The sequence below is a fragment of the Coniophora puteana genome (assembly GCF_000271625.1).
Source record: "Coniophora puteana RWD-64-598 SS2 unplaced genomic scaffold CONPUscaffold_14, whole genome shotgun sequence".
Taxonomy (NCBI): domain Eukaryota; kingdom Fungi; phylum Basidiomycota; class Agaricomycetes; order Boletales; family Coniophoraceae; genus Coniophora; species Coniophora puteana.
The window spans coordinates 184,963-208,199 of record NW_006913066.1 but is presented as its reverse complement, the minus strand read 5'-3'; the positions used below and the strand labels follow the sequence as shown (position 1 = coordinate 208,199).

General features: G+C 53.0%; 8 protein-coding genes across 8 annotated transcripts; 4 read left to right on the top strand and 4 right to left on the bottom strand.

Moving 5' to 3' along the window:
* Window positions 1-825: 825 nt before the first annotated feature.
* Window positions 826-1,698, top strand: CONPUDRAFT_158188 (COPII-coated vesicle protein; the record flags this gene model as incomplete). The annotated part of the gene is made up of 6 exons (XM_007775233.1): window positions 826-966; window positions 1,023-1,076; window positions 1,129-1,268; window positions 1,322-1,359; window positions 1,411-1,613; window positions 1,669-1,698. 6 exons carry the CDS (start codon window positions 826-828, stop codon window positions 1,696-1,698), a joined length of 606 nt encoding a protein of 201 aa, XP_007773423.1.
* Window positions 1,699-1,852: 154 nt separating this feature from the next.
* On the bottom strand, window positions 1,853-5,245 carry CONPUDRAFT_146687 (kinesin-domain-containing protein). The gene is made up of 3 exons (XM_007775232.1): window positions 5,149-5,245; window positions 4,721-5,091; window positions 1,853-4,670 (listed from the first exon to the last, which is right to left on the bottom strand). The coding sequence occupies exons 1-3, from the start codon at window positions 5,177-5,179 to the stop codon at window positions 2,070-2,072; spliced, it is 3,003 nt and encodes a 1,000-aa protein (XP_007773422.1). The 5' UTR covers window positions 5,180-5,245; the 3' UTR covers window positions 1,853-2,069.
* Window positions 5,246-5,403: 158 nt separating this feature from the next.
* Window positions 5,404-6,715, top strand: CONPUDRAFT_139600 (dihydroorotase). Its single transcript, XM_007775231.1, has 5 exons — window positions 5,404-5,537; window positions 5,589-5,748; window positions 5,804-5,949; window positions 5,998-6,271; window positions 6,328-6,715. Exons 1-5 carry the CDS (start codon window positions 5,415-5,417, stop codon window positions 6,672-6,674), a joined length of 1,050 nt encoding a protein of 349 aa, XP_007773421.1. The 5' UTR covers window positions 5,404-5,414; the 3' UTR covers window positions 6,675-6,715.
* Window positions 6,716-6,849: 134 nt separating this feature from the next.
* Window positions 6,850-10,759, bottom strand: CONPUDRAFT_130582 (heavy metal translocatin; the record flags this gene model as incomplete). The annotated part of the gene is made up of 11 exons (XM_007775230.1): window positions 6,850-6,925; window positions 6,981-7,093; window positions 7,148-7,303; window positions 7,359-8,263; window positions 8,334-8,530; window positions 8,586-9,024; window positions 9,076-9,220; window positions 9,275-9,824; window positions 9,878-10,193; window positions 10,269-10,636; window positions 10,704-10,759. The coding sequence occupies 11 exons, from the start codon at window positions 10,757-10,759 to the stop codon at window positions 6,850-6,852; spliced, it is 3,321 nt and encodes a 1,106-aa protein (XP_007773420.1).
* A 620-nt stretch (window positions 10,760-11,379) lies between these two features.
* CONPUDRAFT_110890 (uncharacterized protein) lies at window positions 11,380-15,056 on the top strand. Its single transcript, XM_007775229.1, has 17 exons — window positions 11,380-11,524; window positions 11,585-12,027; window positions 12,085-12,290; window positions 12,341-12,510; window positions 12,562-13,037; window positions 13,087-13,156; window positions 13,208-13,233; window positions 13,288-13,365; window positions 13,450-13,632; window positions 13,699-13,784; window positions 13,844-13,940; window positions 14,012-14,226; window positions 14,278-14,473; window positions 14,533-14,543; window positions 14,600-14,746; window positions 14,801-14,873; window positions 14,925-15,056. Exons 1-17 carry the CDS (start codon window positions 11,410-11,412, stop codon window positions 15,030-15,032), a joined length of 2,700 nt encoding a protein of 899 aa, XP_007773419.1. The 5' UTR covers window positions 11,380-11,409; the 3' UTR covers window positions 15,033-15,056.
* A 342-nt stretch (window positions 15,057-15,398) lies between these two features.
* CONPUDRAFT_64140 (UBC-like protein) lies at window positions 15,399-16,082 on the bottom strand (the record flags this gene model as incomplete). Its single annotated transcript, XM_007775125.1, has 3 exons — window positions 15,399-15,534; window positions 15,583-15,739; window positions 15,797-16,082. The coding sequence occupies 3 exons, from the start codon at window positions 16,080-16,082 to the stop codon at window positions 15,399-15,401; spliced, it is 579 nt and encodes a 192-aa protein (XP_007773315.1).
* Window positions 16,083-16,303: 221 nt separating this feature from the next.
* Window positions 16,304-20,332, top strand: CONPUDRAFT_110885 (uncharacterized protein). Its single transcript, XM_007775228.1, has 7 exons — window positions 16,304-16,982; window positions 17,057-17,300; window positions 17,354-17,868; window positions 17,926-18,153; window positions 18,204-18,538; window positions 18,594-19,229; window positions 19,284-20,332. The coding sequence occupies exons 1-7, from the start codon at window positions 16,336-16,338 to the stop codon at window positions 19,808-19,810; spliced, it is 3,132 nt and encodes a 1,043-aa protein (XP_007773418.1). The 5' UTR covers window positions 16,304-16,335; the 3' UTR covers window positions 19,811-20,332.
* A 502-nt stretch (window positions 20,333-20,834) lies between these two features.
* On the bottom strand, window positions 20,835-23,190 carry CONPUDRAFT_139594 (uncharacterized protein). The gene is made up of 7 exons (XM_007775227.1): window positions 22,745-23,190; window positions 22,422-22,720; window positions 22,236-22,352; window positions 22,081-22,176; window positions 21,933-22,025; window positions 21,713-21,883; window positions 20,835-21,659 (listed from the first exon to the last, which is right to left on the bottom strand). Exons 1-7 carry the CDS (start codon window positions 23,127-23,129, stop codon window positions 20,871-20,873), a joined length of 1,950 nt encoding a protein of 649 aa, XP_007773417.1. The 5' UTR covers window positions 23,130-23,190; the 3' UTR covers window positions 20,835-20,870.
* Between the last annotated feature and the right edge of the window lie 47 nt (window positions 23,191-23,237).

Sequence of the window (23,237 nt, the reverse complement as noted above, 5' to 3'; positions counted from 1 at the left end):
CAGCGGCGACCTTCCAGACCCAACTGCGGTCCGAGCCAATGTTTGGCTGCAGACGCATATCAGCAGAAACTACAGTCCCGGTTAGATCTTTGTTGGTTCCGAAGACCAACACATGAGAAAGTAGATACGCACTAATGTGGTTCGCGCAGACCTTGAGGGTCTTGTCGCGTCTCATGACCAGGCGGACATTGCCTGTCTCCCTGTGCTTGAGCAGACGGACGTCGCCAGTACCTCTTTCCTTCCATTCAGATGCGGGGGTATCGAACCTGAAGAGCTTGGCGCGCCTAGAGAATGTTAAGCGCGATCGTACAACGGGGCTTGGTGCATTAGAACGGTAAGACTTAGAACGTACATTTTGAACACAGCCTCCTCGTCCTCCTCCATGGTCTTAACATCGACCTGCTCGGTGAGCTTGATGACGGGCTCGAAGTGGACGTCGGCCTCCTCGTCCTGCTGCTATGTGCACAGAGATGATCAGACCGGAATGCCCAGTGCCCATCATGCGGAGATCGAGAGGACGCATCGCGGTTGCGGGGTCGGGATCGGGACGAACCTTGGGAGCGAGGGGATCGTTGGAATCAGCCATGTTTATGAGAAGTTGGAAAAAGAAGAACGGGACGATGGAGGAAAGAGAGATGGCAGAGGAAATCGAAAGCAGACAATTATTATCGTGATCTTTGCGCGCGCTCAAGAAAATGATGTACGCGCGGCCCCACTGACACTCTCACTCCCCGGGGTCCGCCCAAGACCGTGTCCTAGAACCCGTTGCCGTACTCGACATTGTCTATTCATATTCTACTCGACTTTACGATCCTCCTCACCGTCATGGCCCGCTCGTATACCCATTTCATCACCTCAATATGCTTTCTGCTGCTCGCGATCATCCCTCTCATTTCAGCTCACATGATCGAGGTCGCAGCATCGAAGAAGGAGTGTTTCTTTGAGGACTTGCACGAAAATGACCAGGTGCGTCGGTCTGCAACTCACATCTTCTTGGGCTGTAACTCTCAGTATGCATTAAGATGACCGTAACGTATCAAGTTGGAGATGGTGGACACCTGGACATCGACTTCACGGTACGCCCGACGCGACGTGTACCTCCACATCCGGAATTAAGACCTCCCACAGCTCACAGACCCAGAGAACGTCCAACTAGCAAAACATGACAAGCAGAACACAGGCTCAGCTTCATTTGCCGCTTCGAAAGACGGCCGCTACGAATACTGTTTCTCGAACGAAATGAGCTCGGTAGCCGACAAATGGGTTAGGTGAGCATATCCGCCATTTCCGGACGAGACAAACACTCATCAATCCACTCCAGCTTCAACGTGCACGGTATCATCTACGTCGCAGAAGACGGTGAGTGATTTGCACTAGATTTAAATCCATAAATCTCAAGCCTCCATACAGAAGTTGTTGCCCCCGTAGAACGCGAGATCCGTAACCTGGCCATTGGCCTGACCTCTGTCAAGGACGAGCAGGAGTACATCGTTGTGCGTGAGCGGAGACATCGTGATACTGCAGAGTCGACCAACGATCGCGTTAAGTGGTGGTCTGTCATGCAGACTGTTGTGCTGTTCTCAGTGGTCGCGTGGCAGGTTTACTACTTGAAGGTACGAAACTGTGCAACTTCCAGCCACTAGAAAACACTGACACTCCCTGAAACAGTCATTCTTTGAAGTAAAGCGTATAATCTAGGTTTTTACTATGGGTTGGCTTCAGGTTAATATATTGAAACCTCTATTTTCCTCATGTTCACTTCAGCCGCTAGGCTTCAATGATCTAACTTCAGTGGTCTCCATTATCAAACGGCCAGCTTGAACAGCGCCGTCGTGCTTCTCAGAAGCCTGAGGTGAATAGGATTGCATAAGAAATTACTACACAGATAGACAACATCTTAAAGGGCAGAAAGGATTAACGAGGACCATTAGATCAAATAACAGGCATGTGAATGCAAAACCAAGAACATAAAGGTCGTAAGTGTATCATGGGATAATAAGTAGGAGGCTTCCAGCCTGCGACTAGCCGAATATATACTGTAACGTCTAGGCATCAACATCGCCCGAAAATCATTTCCACGTAGGCTTCCCCGAACGCATGCTCATATCGCCCACAAAGCTGCTCGAGTTCGAATCAGGCAGCGACGACGCGCCCGGAGTTGATCTCGCGCGGAGCGTGCGTGACGCGTTGCCCATGAGCGACAGTCGTTTGGGACGCTTCGGCGAGCGGCCGACCTCGACGCGCCGCGGGCCGCTGTTCGCCGAGATAGATTCGCCCGGCTCGTCACCCGAGGCCAGTGCAGGCTGCGGGATCATGCTTGACCTACGCCGCGTCTTCTCGCTGCGCATGGGGCCGACGGTGGACCGGCGCCGTGCATGCTTTGTCGACTGAGGCGTCGGGATGGACGATGCCGGTATACGGCGAGCAGGGCTTCCCTGTCGACCTTTACCTTTGGACAAGCGAAGTGAAGAACCGCTGTTGCCGCCCTCACCTTGCGATATCATGTGGTTCATGTCGCGATCCGACAATGGAGGCGCTTTGCGTGGCGAACCTTGCTCATCTGCTTCGACTACAGAGCCCAAAGTTGGTGCCTTGGCTTTAGACATCGAGCGTGTCGTCCGGCCACCCAAGCTCGACCGTAGGCTAGAAGATAACGATGACCTCGGTTGCGGAACTTCCCGACTAGAGGTGGCGAAGAAATTGAGGTTAAAGCTATCCTCTGTGCGCTCATCCTCCCATTCGCTTTCCGAACCCAAGGAGGATGGCGGGCGCCCTATGCTGCCACCACTATCGCTGGATGGCATCACAGTCACAGCTGGTTTACGGAAACTGGAGTCCACAAGGTTGCCCTGGCCAGCCTCATCTCTCCATTGCACACTCTTCTTCTCCTTCTCCGGGCCTGCGCGGCGGTATGGTTGACCAATACTCTGGCGAATCGACTTGCGCGGTGACTTGTAGTGTCTGCGTGGGGGAGACATGACAGGGTTGTACGACAACCGATGAGCGGCTTTCGTCTGGGGCTGCTGCTGAACGGGAGCGGGTGGGGCGGCGAAAGAATGTCTGGAAAATGAGCTGAACGAGGCTGGGGCCTCTTGCAAGGTGTATACTGCCGTCGACTGACCGACTAACGCGTTGAAGGCCTCGTCATTCTGGTCGGCAATGTTCTTCAATGACGCCGACATAGACCGCACGGTGCCTTCCATTCCATCATTCCCTTCTTCCACCGCAGTGCGAAGAACCTTGCTGGCTTCCATGAGCATGACGGTGCAGCGTCCAACCATGCCTAAGAGGCTGACAACCATCTCAGTTTGAGCGTTGAACGACTCTTTAACAGCGTTCTTCTCGGCTTCCGCCTTAATCTGGTCCATCTCCGCTCTCCGACTATGAGCCTCAGCCCTGACACTTTCCACACTGACATCGTCGAGTTTGTCAGAGCGACGCTCCGATACGGCTCGCAAGGTAGCCTCGAACATGTTAAGAGAGTTCAACGAGCGGCTGTAGCGGGTCCTAAGCGCCGAATCCGGCTTCACGACCTGTTCTTCGGGAGCTGCCAGAGCCTGAAGCAAAGCGCGTTCAGCCCCAAGTTCTGGTGACAGTGAAGATGAGGAAGCTTGTGATGCAATCTGGGCCAAGCGGACGCGGATGGCTTGCAACTTGATCTCAGCAACGGAAATTTTCCCCGAACAAGAAGCGCCGTCTGCGATGGATGGTTGGGTCTGCTCCGTCCGAGAGCTGAGATCCTTTCGGACACGCTCGACCTCCTCCTTGGCTTGCGATTTCTTGCGGTTCGCAATCTCGGCCTCCTTGCCAAGTTTGCCAGCAAGCTTCTCTTTGAGCTCTCTGACCTCGTCATTGAGCCTGTTGATCGCCTGCACGTACTGACCAACGTGGCGGTCCACGTTGACAACATTACGAGTGACAACCTTCGTCTTGATCTTGGTGGCTCGTTCGGCGTACACAAGAGTATTATGGGTGTCGTCGAAGTGTGCTGATGTCGGTGCTACGCAGACCACCATGACCGTCTTGCAGTTCCCGCCTAGCGAGAACTTGAGCAGGCGAGTAAGCTTGCTGTTCCTGTACGGGACGTGGCGAACGGCACCTCCGCTCTCACAGAGCGCGTTGATGCAGTTGCCAAGAGCTAGGAGGGATTTGTTGATGTTGGCACCTTCTACCATACGCTGACCCATGTTTGTCGTTGCTGCAGCACGTTCACTGCCAGCCAGATCGATGATAGATAGAGTCGCCACCGTCCGTTGCTCGGTGAGAGATGCAGTTCGGGGAGCCTGGGTAAGATGGACTTGGAGCACGGCATGAGAACGAGAAGAGGTTTCATTAGCGTGTGTAGGAGATTGTGTCCGTCTCGAGTTTCCTAGCAGTACGATCTCCTTTACTTGATCTGCGCTGGCGGGATGCAGCTCTGAAAGCCCGACGACCTTTACTGACTTGTCCTCACGTATCTGAAGTCCACCTCGTGGTGTGGGCGTGCCTGGCTCAGCGAGAAGGTCCCGAATTTCCTCGTTGTAAATCTCTAGGAAAGTGACAGAGACTTCCGTGCTCCATTCATCTTGGCGATCTTCTATACGTTGAAAGAGATCGGACATTGCGAGATAGATGATCCCAGGATCATCCTCCGTGCCACTGATGGTATGTGTTTTGCCACATCCTGTAGCCTCTTGGCGTATAAGCATGTAGAAGAATAAATGAGGTAGTAAAAACGTACTCCGTACGCGAACACAGTCGCATTGTATCCTTCCAGCAAACCGGACAGAAGTGGTTTTGCAGTAGCTTCATAGACATAGGGCTGCTGTGCTTGGCTATCAAGGACCTTGTCGAACATAAATCGTCTGTCTTTATATCTCTTCGTTCCTGGAGGCATGAACCCTCGCTCAACGAAGGCTCGTGCTGGGTCCTGTTCCCTGGGGTCAAATGTAAGAATGCGGTCATCTACTATCTGGACGATGTTGCGTAATGGTGCCGATTGTGTTACAGGTTTCATGGGTGTGGCGAGGGTTCCATCTCCTCGGAGAGTCGTTTCATAGGTTGTCTCGGGCAGACGTCTGGCCTCCCAGCTGGTGGGTGGCCGTACACGGACTGTGCCGCCCTATTAGCATTTGGGACATATAGCGACAAGGGCAGTGGGATACGCACCTGCTACAGTTATCGATCCGGCAGAGACCATGGTGGTATTATCTGTGCTGAGTTAGGCGTCGTAGATGTCGACGACAGCAAATAAAGGTCGCCGTCGTGAAGGGGAGTGAGCGGTGTCTCCTTGTATCAATGTGTTCAAAAGTCAACTGACGCGACGAACACGAGGCACCACGTGATCGTGATCTTTAGCAAAGATCAATATTCTTCGAAGCTTATTTTCGATTACCCCTGACCACAATCAGTCCCTACATATCTCCACAACTGCAATGGCCGACGTCCTCCAGGTAACCGCACCTGCAGATTTCCATGTCCACCTCAGGCAAGGCGAGCTGTCGAAGCTTGTCACACCGCATGTCTATCAGGGAGGTTTCCATCTGGCATATGTCATGGCAAGGGGAACAAGCGCATATGCTGTCATCTATGTCTAATGACATCTCCAGCCCAACCTCAAACCTCCAATCACGAACACAGATCAGGCTTTAGAGTACCAAGCGCAGTTGAAGTCTATCGACGATCGCGTCGAATACTTGATGACGCTGTATCTCTCTCCTGAGCTTACACCAGAAGAGATCAGAAAGGCAAAGAAGAATGGCATCGCTGGTACGTATACAGATGTGCTTTAGGCGCCGATAACATCGACCATATAGATCTGCAGGCGTCAAATCCTACCCGAGAGGAGTTACCACAAACTCGGATGGTGGGATTGAATCTTATGACGCGTACGATGCCGTCTTCAAGGCAATGGAAGAGGAAGACATAGTGCTAAACCTTCACGGAGAAGTTCCTTCAGACGCCTCAAATGCAAGTTCTTAATCCTTAATCTTATCAACATTCGCTAACGATTCACAGAACATATGCGTCCTCAACGCGGAAGAAACGTTCCTTCCTCACCTCGTCAAGCTTCACACAAAATTTCCTCGACTCCGCATTGTCCTGGAACACGCAACTACGCGTGCAGCTATCGAAACTGTCAAGTCACTCGGTGACACGGTAGCTTGCACAATCACTGCACATCATTTGGCCATCACAGTCGACGACTGGGCAGGCCAATCCTACCACTTCTGCAAACCTGTGGCCAAGTACCCGAACGACAGGCAGGCTCTGCGCGATGTCATCAAAGAAGGCGAGCTCAAATCGTGCCTTAAATATCTCTGTCACTGATCATCCCCCTTCATATAGGACACCCAAGGTTCTTCTTGGGCTCTGACTCTGCTCCGCATCACACCCTGGCAAAGTCAACAGCGTCACCGACCGATCCATGCGCTGCCGGCGTCTACACATCACCTATCCTTCTACCTCTCGTTGCGCATCTGCTGGAGTCTTTCGGTGCGTTGGATAAGCTTGAGAACTTCGTGAGCGGGCACGGTCGCCGGTTCTACCAAAGTACTGCTGGATTTGCGCCGAAGAAAGTTAGGTTGAGGCGTAGTACAAGTCTGGTTGAAAAGGAATGGACGCTGGGCGACCAGACAGTGGTTCCGTTCTGGGCTGGAAAAAACATCGGATGGGAGATCGCTCAGCCTGAGTAGACAGTAGTGTAACGTCGATAGATCAGGGCATCTCATTCGTCTATGCATAGATAATACAATGTAATGTTATGATACACTAGCCATGACAAGACATTAGCAAATGATAAAGATAGCGTATAATAGCGTTAGATAGCATGAAAACGTCAGACAGCGTGTAAATCGTAGAGGAAACGGTCTAGTTGGAGTTAATGTCGATTTTTGGCTCCTTATAAAGCTTGAGTAGCAACGAACTACAGATAACTGACACAGACCTGACGTAAAGGAATCAGTATCAGTTTTATGGCGCCAGAGACCCGGTCTACTCACGAAAGAGCCATTGCCAATGAAGCCCACACAGGTGGGAGGCGGGCGTTGTGAGCCGGATAAATGACACCAGCAGCGATGGGTACCGCAATAATATTATACATGAAAGCCCACATCTAAGTAGTCGTACAAATCAGCCACTGATTTTTATGTGTCAGATAATCACTCACGAAGTTGAGTTTAACGCGGTTGAACACAGTGCGCGAGAGATCGGACAAAGTAAGAAGACTTGTGAGATTGGACGAGACTAGGATGAACGAGGCGCTCGAGAGGGCCACGTCGCTTCCTGAGCCAATAGCAATGCCGACATCGGCTGCTGCAAGAGCCTGCGCATTCCGATTAGTGATGTGCTCTGAAGAGGAGGATATGGATTCAGCCTACAGGTGCATCGTTGATTCCGTCACCCGTCATCGCGACAACGCAACGTTCATTCATCGGGCCCCTGTGAAGTAAGCGCTGAAGCCGAGTAGGCGGGCGCTTAGCACCATTCTTCTGCAGCCACTCGATCTTCTCGGCTTTTTGGTGGGGAAGAACACCTGCAATCACATTGCACTCTGCAATACCAACAGACCGCGCGACAGCCTTGGCCGTGACTTCGTTGTCCCCCGAGATCATCCATGTACCGATGTTGAGGTCGCCGAGACGGCTGATGACGCCTTTTGCCTCCGGGCGGAGAGGGTCTGACACCGAGAACACGGCGATGATATCATATGTTTCGCCTCCCGGGCGCGTGGCACCAAGAAGGATGACACTTTTAGCTTCGGATTTCCATTGGTCGAGCTGGCGTGCGACGTTGGGGTCGAGGGAAGCACCATGCTCTTGCATCCACGCCTCATTCCCGATAATGGCAACACAGTCGAGCTGCTCAAAGCGGCCCTTGACGCCTCTGCCTGCGGCCTCGTCAAAGTCGACACCAGTGACCTCCTTCGCGGCATTCGCCTGCGCAAACGACCGGATGGCGATGCCGAGAGGGTGGGAAGACGCAGACTCGAGCTCCGACGCGATTCCTAGAACGACTTCGCGACTCCAACGCTGCGAGGCGGGCTCGAGGACCAAAGAGTCGACGACTTGTGGCTGGCCGCCCTCAGTAAGAGTGCCCGTCTTGTCGAACACGACGATGTCGAGCTGGGCCATCTCCTGAAATGCTTCGCCGCCGCCACGTGCGAGAATGCCGTATTTCGCAGCGAGCCCGGAGCCGACGAGAAGCGCGGTCGGAGCCGCGAGGCCAATACCGCACGGGCACGCAACGACGAAGACGGCGATGGCGAATTCGAGCGACCAGACGGCTGGTTACATCAAGCGAAGGCGAATCCATCAGTTATAGGAGTCTTTCATTGTTTTAGAATTTGAACTTACTCCAGCCGCCCACGTTAGTATCGAGGTAGCTTCGCGGGATTCCGCCTCCGAAGCCCAGGCCGAGCCAGACGACCCAGGTGATTATAGCAAGGAGTGTAACGACAGGCACGAACGAGCCGGTAATTATGTCTGCGATCCTCTCGATCGGTGCTCGACGAGTCTGTCCCTCTCGAACGATATCGACAATGTGATCAAGCCTACATAGTGCATCAGACCTGGCACGACATGTGATGGAATCAGGAAACAACGTACATTGTAACACCACCGATGGCATCGACTTTGATGTCGACAGGCTTCGACTGATTGATCGTCCCGAGGAAGACTCGGTCGCCAATCTGCTTCTTGATAAGTCGAGCCTCACCGGTCAAAGAGCTCTCGTCGAAGGCGCAATCCGTGCCAGCAACGATCGAACCGTCAGCTGGAGGGGTGGATCCATGCTGCACTCGGACAATGTCTCCAACTTCCAGGAAATCGACGTTGACTCTTTGTACCGAGAAGCCAGGCTGCGCCATCATATTTCCATTGTCCTTTTCAGGATCACCCTTTTCGGGGTCTCCTAACGGAGCTATGGCGAGCGAAGGTTCAGACGATGACCGAGGTGCGATGAGGAAGGCGTCTGAGGGACGAAGAGAACCAAGAGCGGTGATGGCATCGGCTGTTCTGGCCTTGCTGTACGCCTCAAGGTAGCGGCCTAATTGTGCCGTCAGAGACAGTATATTGACCGGAGAAAAAAATAACGTACCACACAGAAGAAACATGGTAAGGAAGACAACAGAGTCAAAGTAGGTTGTCGTATCCCCCATACCACTTTCTGAAGGCGGCAGGGACGCCGACAGAGCCAACAGCGCAATGGACGAGAAGTAAGCAACCGATACACCTGATGACACCTGGAAATTGCGTGGGTCAGTGAGAGTTGACCTGCGAAGGAGCGATCAACATACCAGAAGATTCATGCTGCCAAACTTGGTGAAACGCGAAAGGATCGGCGTGGTGCTTCCCCTTCGCCACAAAGCGCGTATCTCCTTAATGCTCCTACGATGAAACAGCCCTGCACCATAAAACATGACAGGCGTCGCACAGAAAAATAACGCCCATTGGATCCGGGAAGCGTTTCCATTCCACATAGGCTCCATGAGAAACTGTTTTCCGGTATTTCCGTTTGGCAGGAGGCTCATATAGACAACGCCGATCACGAACGTCGGTATGGCGACTACGACGGAGAAGATGAGGCGGCCGAGCAGATTCCTTCTCTCTTGGAGCTGTATGATGCGGGCCCGCTGTTCCAACGATGGTGGGCGGTAAATCGAGACTTTGAAGTTCTGCGGGTCCGCAGCCTCGATAGCGGATACGATATGGCGGATTGTAATGTCCGGTGGTGCTGGCTCGTAAGAAACTGAGAGGATGGGATCTCTAAGGTCTGCCAAAGACTTCTCGATGGTGACGCTCGGGGCCAACTTCTCGAGGCTCGCCATAATTTTGGCGGGACAATGTCTGTTGGAATGGGGTAAATATTCTGACGGTAAAATCAAAGGGAAGGGACTTACTCGCAGAACATTCCATCCACACGAAGAGAAATAAGTCTCGGTCCGATGGTGGAAGTCTCGCTCGATGATGAAGATATGGGTTCCACCTTGACGACATCGGCTTCGAAGCCACAATCCTCTATAGTCTCTGTCACCTGGCCAGCCAGGTCTTTGTGTGTGATCTCTACGGTAGCAGAGTTGCTCAAAAGGCTGACGACCACATTGGATGCTCCAGGTACTTGAGAAACCAAATCGGTCACAGTATTGGAGCAGGCCGCGCACGTCATACCGCCTACAGAAAGCGTGAGGAGAAATGGTCCATTAACTTCGGAGAGTTCTATTGATCCGGAACGAGATGACGCCATGTCATCTGTAATCGTTTGGTGTGCATGATCATGTTTCTCCAGTTGACTCGAGTCTTCCCCGACGTTTCTACCCAGCGAGACCTGGGATCCGATGAGATTTTGCTGAGACACTGGAGAACCCAAGCGTGCGATTTCCTGGCAGAGCGTGCAATGCTGGAGGTGCTTCCTCCGTTTACCCGATAAGAGAGTGCTGACGCCGGATAATGTCCTCTGTCGAATCGAAGGCCCCTCCTCTGTGGGATCCTTCCCAGTGTCAACAGTATCGAAACCTGCCTCATCGAGCCTGGAGTGGAGAGCATCGCCCGAGAGCATTGGGGAGTGTTCTACGGTGACAGTCTGAGAGACGATGGAAACGTTGACGGCCGATGGTGGGGGAGCGAGTGTCGACAATGCCTGCTGTATTGCGCGTACGCAGCTGTTGATCGAAGGACATAAGTGTGAGTTCGACAGATGGACTGGAGGACACGCGGAGGAGTACTGACCTGCTGCAGTGTAGATTTGACACGAGGATCGTCGTTATTTTTGTTTCTGAGGACATGATGGAAGAGCGAGGTTAACGACGAACGAGGGGAAAAGGAACGGTAGGAAATGAAAAAGCGGACGAGGTGGTTTTATGGCGTTTCATTCGAGTGGTGGGATCGCATCACCATGACTAACGGGGCCATGGCAGTCTGTTGTCCAGAAAATGCCTCATCTTCCAATTGGTGCCGTCCGAAGCAGCACAATTGCCTCACAGCCGATCAGGCCGAGGGTCAGAGGGCAACGTTCGCGGAGAGGCCGGCAAATCTTCTGCTGACTCAGCTTCTCAATTTTCGGATTGTGTCCCGATTTGGCAATCCCCCTCGCTGTCATTGTCACGCGTTTTCTGATGTTCACTTCGCAATTTCAAGTCGTGTGCGTCGCAACTCGCGTATGCCGCACACAAACAGAACGTGATACGCGTTATCCGTCACCATCCTTTCACTTTCTAACCACATCCTATCCTCTTGGCTCCGCATATTCCACTCTTAGATGCACAAGGATAGACAATCTCGCATATCAGCCTTTTTCAACCCTCCAGAAAAGGAGTCCCCGCGATCAAGCTCCATCCTCACTCGCTCGTCTTCACACTCGTCGACTGGATCTCGTTCGGATGTAACCAACTCTCTGGATAATGGCCGAACCCCCGTTGTCCTCGGTATCTGTGCCATGGATGTCAAGGCAAGATCCAAGGCGATGAGAGAAATCCTGACCAGATTGGTTGAGAGGGCCCGAGGGGCGATCGAAGTCAAAGTTTTCGGAGACAAGGTTATTCTAGACGAAGGTTAGGCGCCCGCCCTTTCACCTTGTACCATCTCACGTCAACATTCGAATTCGTATGCAGATGTCGAGAACTGGCCCTATTGCGACGTCTTAATTTCCTTCTTTTCCACCGATTTCCCCTTAGACAAGGCAATTTCCTATGTCAAGCTCCGGAACCCGTTTTGTATAAATGACTTGTCTCCTCAAGCTCTCCTATGGGATCGTCGACTTGTCGGAAGTATCTTGGATCACCTCCAGGTACCAACACCAAAGCGGCTAGTGGTCTCCCGCGATGGAGGCCCCCAGGTTGATCCGGAGTTGAAGCAGTCGATGAAACAAAGAATTGGCATAGAGTTGGGCGGGTATCAGATGACTCCAGAGGTCGCCCTACGAGAAGACGGCGATGCAATCATCATCGATGGGCAAGTTCTGGAAAAACCCTTTGTAGAGAAACCAGTCAGTGGGGAAGATCACAACGTGTACATCTATTTCCGTGGTGGTGGAGGGCGGCGGCTCTTCAGAAAAGTAAGTAGATAATCTTTCACCAGCGACTACTGGACAGGTCTCAACGCAGATCTTCAGGTTGGCAACAAATCGAGCGAATTTGACACCACCCTCAACTTTCCACGAACGGATGGCTCTTATATCTACGAGCAGTTTGTAGACGTCGACAATTCCGAAGACATCAAGGTTTATACTGTCGGTCCAGAATTCTTTCATGCTGAAACCCGCAAGTCTCCTGTTGTTGATGGAGTTGTACGCCGTAACACGGACGGCAAAGAGATTCGGTACGATTTGAGTAATTCTGACACGGCTTCACACTGAGGGTCTGTAAAAGATTCATCACTCGATTGGATGAGAAAGAGAAGAGCTACGCGTCCAAAATCTGCCAAGCATTCAGCCAGAGCGTGTGCGGCTTCGATATGCTCCGCTGCGATGACGGCCAGAAAAGCCAGATTATCGATGTGAACGGCTGGAGCTTTGTCAAGGGAAACGAATACTACTACGGTAACTGAATCCCTCGTGTATCGCACAGATTGCTCACGACATGAGAAATAGACAAAGCTGCAGAGATCCTCGCTACCTTATGTATCAATGTCTCGTCCTCACCGGGGCGGCCGCTGCCGTCCGCCGATGTAACTTTGCAGCAAGAGTCATCTACCTGGCGCCTCAAGGCCAATGTGACAGTCTTCCGGCACGCTGATCGGACTCCCAAGCAAAAGCTCAAATTCAATTTTCCTATCGGAGACGTTTGGACGCAGCCATTTGTCCGTTTGCTCAACGGGGAGAAAGAGGAGATCATTCTGCGTGAAAAGGAACAGCTCAATCTCATTGCCATTGCCGTGGAGGAGGCTAAGTCGTTAGGCGCTAGCGGCGAACACCTTACCAAGCTATCTCAGCTCAATACTGCGCTCTTCAGCAAGATTGATTTACCGGGTACTAAAGCACAGCTAAAGCCCGTGTATTCCAAACGGCAAGCTGGCCAAGCCAGGAAACTCACGAAATTGACTCTAGTGTTCAAATGGGGTGGCGAGGTACAGTTTGACATTCTTTTACGACTGCATTAAGCCTGACCTGTTCTAGTTCACTCATTCGGCGAGGTACCAGTCTCGCGACTTGGGCGAGAACATGAAGAAAGACATATCGATCATGAGTACGTCCTTTCGGTGTCTGCACCGAACACTGAGGCTAAACGCGTTTTCAGATAAAGAGGCTCTCCAGAATGTCACGGTAAGATACGATCCATCGTGGAATCAAAGAAATGAATGCTGAACCATGTTAAAGATATACACCTCCTCGGAACGCCGAGTCATTGCGTCGGCAGAAGTATTTGCGGCGGCCCTTATGGACTCTTCTCATTCAGTACCCACATCCTCAACTTCCAGCTCCGTCTCGTCGCGGTCCTCTACCGAAATATCCTCATCTTCGAGCACTTATTCGGGAAAGAGCAGCAATGGGTCCTCACCGCTGTCATTGATTGTGCGCAAAGATTTGCTGGACGACTCCAACGCGGCCAAGGACCTCATGGATGATGTCAAGAAGCGCCTGAAAATTCTGCTTCGACCTGGTGAACCAGAAAAGAGGCCCGAACTCACGTGGCCGAAGAGCATGAAGAAGGAGCCCGTGGAAGTTGTCAAGGTATGTGAATATTTTAGCAGCTAGCCTATAGAACTCTCAACGGCGGCCCCACTGCAGGAGGTCATCGAGCTTCTGGGCTCATTCCGCACCATCATGCGTAAGAACTTTGAGACCATGGACGTCGATAAGATACAGGATCGCTGGTACGGTCAATACAATTCTAAACTTGCCGTAATTCTCATCCGCGGCGGACATGGTCTAGGTGTTGCGGAGATGAACCGTGGCTATTCCGGGAGCGATGGGAAAAGCTGTTCGAGGACTTCTGCGACGTCGAACAGAAGAAGTTTGACCCTTCCCGCGTGCGTCGGATTTCCTGAGTCGCACGCCGCTAAATTGCCTCACCGCAATTGCCTCCCTGTGATTTGCGCAGGTATCTGAATTGTATGATACGATCAAATATTGCGCCTTGCATCACCGCACATTCCTCTTCTCAATCTTTTACGACCACTCGAGCCAGAATGGCGCAAGCAAAGATGCCGGCATGAACCAAGCCCAGGACCGCAGGCTGCACGAGCTGTACGGTCGTGCGAAGGCGCTCTTCGATCTTGTCGCTCCTCAAGAATATGGCATTGAGCCCGATGAGAAGTGTGTACCCCTCAGCGCACTCCATGTTCCTTGCTTACGAGAGGCTCTTAGGGAGGAAATTGGTGTGCTCACATCTCTTCCGCTGTTACGGAAAGTCGTGGAAGACCTCGAAGCTGCACGCAACAACGGCGGCAGTTCATTGACACTTTACTTTACCAAAGAGAGCCATATTCACACCCTTGTAAACCTGGTGCTGCATTCAGGCCTACCAATTGCAAACAGGCGGATTCCCGAGCTGGACTACTGTGTAAGTCACGCCACATGGTTTGTCATCCCAAAGGCTGACGCACGTTCCATTCTCATTAGTCTCACATAACGTTAGCACTTTCTGATTTTCCATCCATGACTTGGAGTAGCTTTTGACATGGCGTAGGTTCGAACTTTACGAGCGCAACCACGGTCGTGGAAACTCTGATAAGGAGTATTCCATCAAGCTTTCTGTCAGCGAGGGTGCACATTCATCCAATGTGCTCGACTCCACGCTAGATGCTCGCCATTCTCTCAATGTTCAGCCGCGCAGGTTGGTTATAGCGTTGAGTATGCCTCATGTGAATACGCTGACATATGTCAACAGGAAATTGACCCAGCATCTCCCATACAGTCTCGTCGTCGAAAGGCTATCTAAGCATTTCCATAGACTACATGAAGTGAGTGCTCCAGGCTTGTATATGTCGCCCGACTTATGAACACCACCACAGGACGAGGACACAGGAACAGATACCCCATTCGAGGTGCAGCCCATCCAAACGCCTTTTAAATTCAGCGATAGCAGCAGCGATGGCGACGCAGGGCGCTCGCCTGGTTGAGGTGACATAGACCAGCAGGCTATTCTTGAAATCCTACATCTAGTCAACATCAGCATCTGTAGCATAGCCTCTAATGTATAATATATGGACCTGGAACGTAGTGTCAAGAATAGGCAGGCAGGCTTGGAGCGGACTACTCGATCGTATATGCATTCCACTCGGTTAGGCCCAGGGAGTTACGTAGTTCCGAGAGCTGCTTGTTCTTTAGAGTGCTAAACCGAAGCGTATTCTGATGTTCTTTCCGTCCTGGTCTCTCATATAGTGCGCTAGGTGACTGGGAAAGTTGTGATGATTGGAGGGCTAATGCCGCATAGGAAGACGTATTCTCTCGGTATCTTAAGGTCAAGGCATAAGAAGGGGCGGTTGTCAAGACACATGGTGTACGTACAATCTGAATGCTTCTTTGTTCAAGCAGTCATGCTCCTGGAATCTGTCGAGTGCATCTTTCTTAAATGCAGCCTTGATCCAGTGCAAAACGTCAAATATGTGGTGCTCTTTTGGCCTATCTCGGAGTCAACACTGCTCGATGCTTGTCCGGTCTAGTGCATACCTCCAAGGGCGGAAGCGCGAGCTCATGCTAAGTTTGCCTGTTTGAGGAGTGACAAGGGGATGGAAGACATCCGTTACGAATCGTACTGAAGGAGGGGCGTCTGGATAGTTTGGAGGAAACGTGACTTCGAATCTGATTACCGCATCGGAGTAGTACCCTGGCGCAGCATTAACTTGGGGTACCCCGCATTAACCAACGCATACCGCAATCATACCTTGGTGGACAAAGAAGACAACCTCCCATACGAGTGGGCTATCAGCTGAGGGCGTGACGTACATCCCTTGAGGACAGTGTCGACTATGTCTGAGCGAAGCATACTCGAGCGATACGGCTGCCTGCGTGACAGGGTTGATTGCTAGTCCCGGGTCTGCATGATGGGCACGAGTAGTAGTAGGAGAGTCGACTGAGGTCCTGGATCTGCCACTGAGTACGGCTTGGGCTTGGTTCCAACCTGACCTGCCCAGCTCGACAGCAGGTGAGTTTGAGATCACGCTCAGCATGACGCGGTGGGGATGAGTAGGAGCGCGTCGCGATCAAGGCGTTAGCATTGTCACGGCTTGTAATATTTGACAAGTAAATCGTAGAGAAAGTGCTCAATTGCAGATCTGTCACGCACGTCACAGGAGATGGTCACCTCACGCTCATAGGACTGTCACCTAGTGACAATGCTAGCTCGGCCAGGAGGCCTGTCTCTCATCTGTCCTTTTCCTTTCGGACACCTGCAATATACAACTCAAGAACAAAAGCTTTCACATGGCCTCTGATCGTCTCGGTACCCTGCTACAAGCCGGATCGGCCCTCCTCGACACAAGCGCTCCTGCTCAACGTCAGACGCCAATTGCAGGACTTTCTACGCGATTGCAGTCTTTCTACCAGATATTAGGCGAACGCCATGATATCCAGGACGACATATCGCTTGATCAACTACAACTTGAGACCGCACAGGTTGCACTGCTTGTGGTTGAACGCGTGCAGCACCTTCTCTCGCTACCAGACGAAGTAGATGATCCCACTCAAGAAACTGCGCCAAAGATCGGTACCCATGACTTTGCCCAGCTCCGCACGTTACTTTCCATGTCTTTCAACTGGAGTGTCTCTCCTCTTCTCGGCCGTATCTCTCCTGCACGCCCTCAGGCGACCTCTGCACACATAGTTGATGTTAACGCGATTCGAGAAACCACTTCTCTGCTATGCACATCTGTCACTAGACACTTTGCTCTCCTCTTTCCTGATGGACCTGAAAGCAAACTTCCTCAGACTCTTATAACAACTACGATCATCACGAGGCACGTTGCAGATCTGCTCAAACCGTCGATAACTCTCGGTTGGATGCCTCGTTCTGTTGAGTATGATGTTCCTCCGCGTAATCTTCAACCTTTAGTACATCGTCTACTGGCCATGTGCGTGATAGACTTGTCGAGTAATACGCCATTAATCAAGTGTCCGTTCCATTCCCATTGCTCTTGTAAGACAGTCTTCCTCCGTCTCAAACGATCGCTGCGATCGGCTCTATCCTATCCTCTGGGCCGCATGCGTTCCCTCATGTCCCCAAGGTGTGTTCATCTCTCTTGAGCGAGCAGCTTCTCCGGCGAGATGGTGTGCATGGCCTGGTGGCAGCTGTTTTCGGGGAAGGAGAAGACGTAGAGGATGCTCCTCTTCCAAAGCTCGAGCACGTTGCCCGTATCCTCCGGACTGTCCCAGCTGGGATGAAGCCCATGGTGAGCTCCATACACCCTCGTTGACTGCTTCTCTACTAAGGTAGGTATCCTAGGAGTATCTTAGTGCAATTGTACCTCGTGTCCTTGCCCTTCTATCTGAACCAGGCGTCCCATCAGCTTACACGCGTGCGGCGGCGTTCGCGCTTGCACGTATGATCGCGCCTACAGGACCTTATCCTCATCGCGCCCGTGTTGCAGCCGTCGTACTCCCCGTCCTACATGGACCGCTTCTCAATGTAGAAGTGTTACCTTCAGGCGACGGCACAACTCCCACTGCTCGCAAAGCGCTCGATGCCTTATCGACGTTGCTGCTCAATGCGGATCCGTCCCCTACACTAATATCCACCTTGCTCACTCCCGCCGTTCCCGCGTTGTATGCGTTACTCTCTCATCTCGAGCGCGTACGTGCTTCCGATGCACTTCTCAAACCTTCTGTTAGAGGCCTCCTGATGACCTGGGGACGAGTCATTGAGGCAAAAGAAGCCGTAGATACTCTATGGAGCATCATCCAAGGCGAAGGGATTCATTGGAGTGTTGACATAGCAGGCGAAATCAGACGCGTCGAAGTGTACTTCTTCTCCGTCTTTTTTTCTCGGGCGATTGCATGCTGATTGCTGGATGTCAGGTCGAACGAGCCGCCCAAGCTTTCATTGCTGACGCCCGAAGACTTGCGCAAGGAAGAGGAGACCGGCGAGCTCGACGCTGACTTCCTGGACCTGTATCCGAACCCTACGCACTTCATTGATCTCCTCATATCGCTGGACCGTACGGACGTATCTGCAGAAGTCTTTGTACGCCTCTTACAGGCATACCACGAGACCAAGGTCGTGCAGGAAGATCATGATCCCATAAAGTAAGAGCATCGGTTTTTGTTTGAGTGGGCTCTGCTGACCGGATTCTCAGGGTCCTGCTGTACCTCCAACTCATCATGCAGATGCAGGCCCGCTCGTCCGACAACTCTTCATTCAATATCCTGAGCAAGCCTGATCATATCCTGCAATTTGTCAGATATGCACTTGACTCATCCGCGACTTCTGAGTCGGCGTCTACTGCGCAAAGAAGCGGAACAACTGGCGGCGGATTGTCTCTCAATGACTTGCGTATTGTCGAGGAGGAGGAAGACGAGCTCCATGAGTCGGATGGAGACAGTGATGATGAGGAAGCAGTTCCTGGTACAGAAAGCACACAGGAGGCAATGACGCTCACAGCAATCAACTTGTTGCTCGCGACGCTCGAAGGTTTGTCATCCACTTTTTGGCCCGCTTTTTGCGTCGTCTTAACGGCCATGGGTAGCAAATCCAGGCCTCTCGGCTCGCGACACCCCATCGCTCAATGACATCTTCTCCGCACTTGAACCCGCCAGCACATCTTCGGCGACGGAAATACGCACAGTCGCACGCGAGGCGCGTATGGTGCTTACAGCCCGTCTTGCCTCGACATCAGCATCTGGCGCGTTCGCTGGCTCTTCCCGCACGCGTCGCGGTGTATCCGAGAACGCACAGGAGGTATATCAGAAGGCTCTGAAGCTCCTGCAAGACCCCGTACTGCCCGTCCGAGCGCACGGCTTGTTGCTTCTGCGAGAGCTGGTCAAATCGCATGCGCCGACGCGCAGAAAGCGCCGTGACGGCGAGCGTGAACAGGCCGAGGAACAGTTAGACCGCGCACTCGTCCCCGCGATCCTCTCCATATTTATGCAGTCCGTGCAGGATGACGATTCCTACATTTTCTTGAACGCCGTACAAGGTCTTTCGGCTATGGTCGACATGTTCGGGAAGGAGGTTCTCCAGGGCCTCGTCGACAACTACTCGCAAGGACTGACTGGTATCTCGGCGAGCGTCCTGACGCAACAAGATATCGATACGCGTGTACGGATCGGGGAAGCTTTGGGTCAGGTAATACGAAGGTGCGGGAATGCACTAAGTATCTACGGTGAGTGTTTTTTTCTGGTTATTATAACCAGATTTTACTGACCGTGTACTTGAGTGAATATCCTCGTGCCACCTCTGACGGCGGTATACCGCTCGAGCACATGTCCAGTACTTCTCCGGAGCTCGGCCATCTCACTGCTCACCGAATGCATTAAGACAGACCCTCTTGCGCTCCTCGGATACGCAGACGACATATCGAGCGCAATGATTGACCTTCTCCAGCTCGAGTCCGTCCAGGCGTCCAAGCTACCTAAGCCACAAAGCCAGGGCGCAGAGGAATCAAAAGGCACAAAGCCCAAACCTGATGAAACACTGGACTCCAATCCGGCGTCTACGAACGCGAAAATACCTTCGTTGCGCCGAGCTGCGCTGTATTTCCTTACTCTTCTCTTCAAGACGGTCACGGAGGGCGTATACGAACAGAGCGCTCACGTTGTCCCGCCTCCGCAAGCGCTTCTCAGACGGGCCCAGACGACCCTATCTTACATAGCTAGGACGGACCAGGACAACGTAGTCAGAGTAATGGCAAGGGAGGCCAACGAAGGCGTCGAGCAACTTGAACAGGCAATGGTGGGGTTGTAGAGATAATATACACGATGATGCATAGGTGGTTTAGTTGAATATCGGGAGTACATGTAAAGATACAAGATGGTGTATGTTCGCCCCGTATCTGTCTCGAATGCAGTAATCTTGGCTCGTCCGAGTCAATGGAAGGGCATATGTATGATCTCGGTTCTATACTGAGATGTCTCCCGGTGAAAGGAGAGTCGGGACTGCGCCGCAATACGTGCAGATGGCCGAAGCCTGCAATATCTCGGCGCGCCAAAGAACCTGGGCGAAGTCTCTCAGAAACTTGGGTCTTAGCTGCCGTAGGCCAACCGGGATCATACTCATGCTATGGGTCGAGGTTCATCATATACTCGTCGTGCTAACATTCCCCAACAACCGGGCTACCTCGTCAATGCGCTGTCGGAACTTCTTCCACTTGGGATGTCCAACGTTAAGCGATTGGTACTGTTCAGTGGACGAATCGGGCGGCGCCTCCAGCCGCAAGAACGGATTCGATACAGCCTGGAAGAACGCCATATGAAGGGCCTTGAAGGTCTAGAGGTCGTAGGATACATGGATGAGCAAGCAAGAGAACGAGTCGAGATGGAGCGGCGCACCATGATCATGTCCCCGTCCCGGACGACCGCATCCGACAGCTGCAGCGCGCACACGATCTTCACCTTGAGCGGGGTGATGTACCCATACACCGCGACGTCGTCCATGGCGTACAACAGACCCAGATAGCACTCGGTCGGCTTGGGGTTATCGCTCACTGAGAACCACATTCAAGGTAAGGAACCGTGTAACACGCCAAGAAGACGAAGAGAATGCTGACTGCGCTCCTCGAAAACGTCCAGGCTCGTGTGCGCGACATAGTGGTACTTCAGCTCCTGGCCCTTCTGGAACGTGCGTATCAGGATGGGGTGGTTCTTGGGCGAGATGAACGCGACCGCATTCAGGCGAGGTGGAGGTGGCATCAGAACAACGCTAACCGCGGACGTGGCTTTAGCATTGTCATCTTAGTGAGGCGCTACTTGGAGTCCAACCACTATAGCTTAGTTCATGCAATTATGAAGGATCCGTAAACAAAATCTTATTGAATGTAGCCTCCCTTGTATCTTGGTCCAAAGTCTTCCTTCCTTCCCCGGTTTCTATCCCTGTGTCTTGTCTTGTCTCTGTCGCGGTCTCTGTCTCTGTCTCTGTCCCTCTCTCTGCGCCCGTCACTGTTTCTGTCACGATCCCTCTCTCTATCTCTTTCTCTTTCTCTGTCTCTGTCTCTGTCCCGCCAATCCCGGCCCCTATCTCTCCTCCGTGGCTCCTCCCTGTCAGCAGCACCTCTAATACTCAACGAGTCACCTCCAACTCTCCGCTCCGGAGACCTGCGCCGTTTCCGACTTTCCCCGTCATGCCGCCTGTCCCCCAGCCGCTCAAGCAGAGGCGGCGGCGACGGCTGCCTAAACTGCTTCCCCTTGTCCCTGTCCCTGTCCCTGTCCTTTACGCCCACACCGCCGCCCTTGCCGCCGAATCGGATGCGCGTCCCCGCCGACGACAGCGGGCGGTCTATACGCGCTCCGAGGCGCGACTCCATCCCGCGGCTCCGCACATTGCGCGCGTTCGCGAACCAGTCATCCGGATCGTCCTCGTCTTCGTCCGCCGCCGCCGCCCGCGCTCGCTTGACCATCCTCTCTATCTCCTTCTGCCGTGCGTTTCGCCCCGGTATGAACATTTCGGGCTCCTCGCTGGGTTCTCGAGCACGACGTGGCTTCGATCGCGAGGAAGACTCGGCGGAGGGATCGTAAAAAGGACCGGACAAGATGTTGTATGCACTGAACGCCGAAGGCTCGCGGGGAAGGTCTGGTGCGAAAGGTATGTCTTCGCAGTCCTGAAAGTTGATCAGATCAAGGCTGCACGCAGAAGAAAAAAGAGAAGTCGTACGTCCCCCCAGTGGCCAGCCCCGCCACAGTTGTAGCACCACTCTTCGTCAGAGATGTAGCCCTCGCCACCTTCTCCTAACTTGAGGTCGCGCTTTGCCGCACGTTCATTGAGAATGATCGTCTTGTCCTCGTCGGTGACGTAGGTGTATATTCGCCACAGCGTAGGGCATTCCTATCTGGTGTCGGGATCACAAGGACGCAGAGGTGGCTTTTCGTCTTACATTGTATCTGTGTTCTTGCGAGCCGCACCGGTCACAGTCGTCATAGTAGGCTTCGCGACTTGGCCGAGCGCGCGAGTGTCGGTTTGGACATGTCTACGGGATGCAATTCGTTTTCAGTTACAAATTTCGCGCGTTGAAAATCGCATACCTTATTGATGTGACCCTTCATACCACATGTGTAGCATGTTTTGCTGATGGGACAACTTCGTGTAGAGTGCTCGTCTCGAGCACCACATGTCAGACACTTGACAAAACAAATCTATTAGCCTTTTCTCATTGGATGCATAAGGCGAACCAACGTACTATGAGCACCGGACACTCAAAAGTCTTGTGCTCGCCCTCCGCGCCGCACTTTTTGCAGACAATTTTGATAGCCTTGTTCTCCTCCTTTTGCGCTTCAAAGTACCGAATGGTTGTGTTCTATGTAACCGACCGTTAATATCCGCGGTGCAGGATCCCGCTGATAAATCGTCGACTGATAGCACGCACCCGCACAGTATCGTCATACTGCAAATACTCGATGTAATCCTCCCCATCCGAGTCCGGCGGCGGCGTAGCGAGGTTCGCGGCAATACCGTCCTCATCAGCGTTCCCCAACCCGACATGATGCGGGAGCAGCAGACCGTCCACGTCCCTGGTCTTCGGCGCTGGTGGTGGTGGCTGCTGCTGCTGCTCGTCGACAAACGCCTCCGGCGTGGGCACAGACGTGGGTGCGACGTCGACGAAGAACAAGGGCATCTCGCCCTCTTCTTCCACCGCCGCCTCCGCCTCCTCTTTCTCCGGTGCGGCTTGTGGCACACAAGTGCTCGCACCCTGCCGTGCCAGAGACGGCGACACCGACCGTCTCCGCGCGTGCGAGCTCGAGCCCGCTGCAGCACGCAGGCCAGGCGAAGAAGAACCAGACACCCGCGAGACGATACGCGCCTGCGCCTGCGCCTCCAACGCATCGCCCGCCGCATCCCCGGTGTTCGCGATGGGCGTCGCAGCCCCCGATGCGCTCGCGCTAGCAGTACCGACGGCAACGCCGCTCTTCTTCTTCCGCTTCTTGCGTTTCTTCTTCGTCGTCGGCGCGCCGTTCGCCGCGCTGCCCGTCACTGTGCCTGCTAGTGCGTCTTCGTCGTCCGAGATGACGATGGGCTCGGGCGAGCCTGTGAGGTCGATGACATCCGGCGCGGCGTTCGTGGCTGCTACGGACATGGCTCTGGAGAAGCTCTGAGCTGAGCTTAAGCAAAGTGTGGCGGACCTGGATGTGTTCAGGGGGAGGTTTGCAATATTTGGTGTGGCAAGCATCCGGAAGCGCTCAGC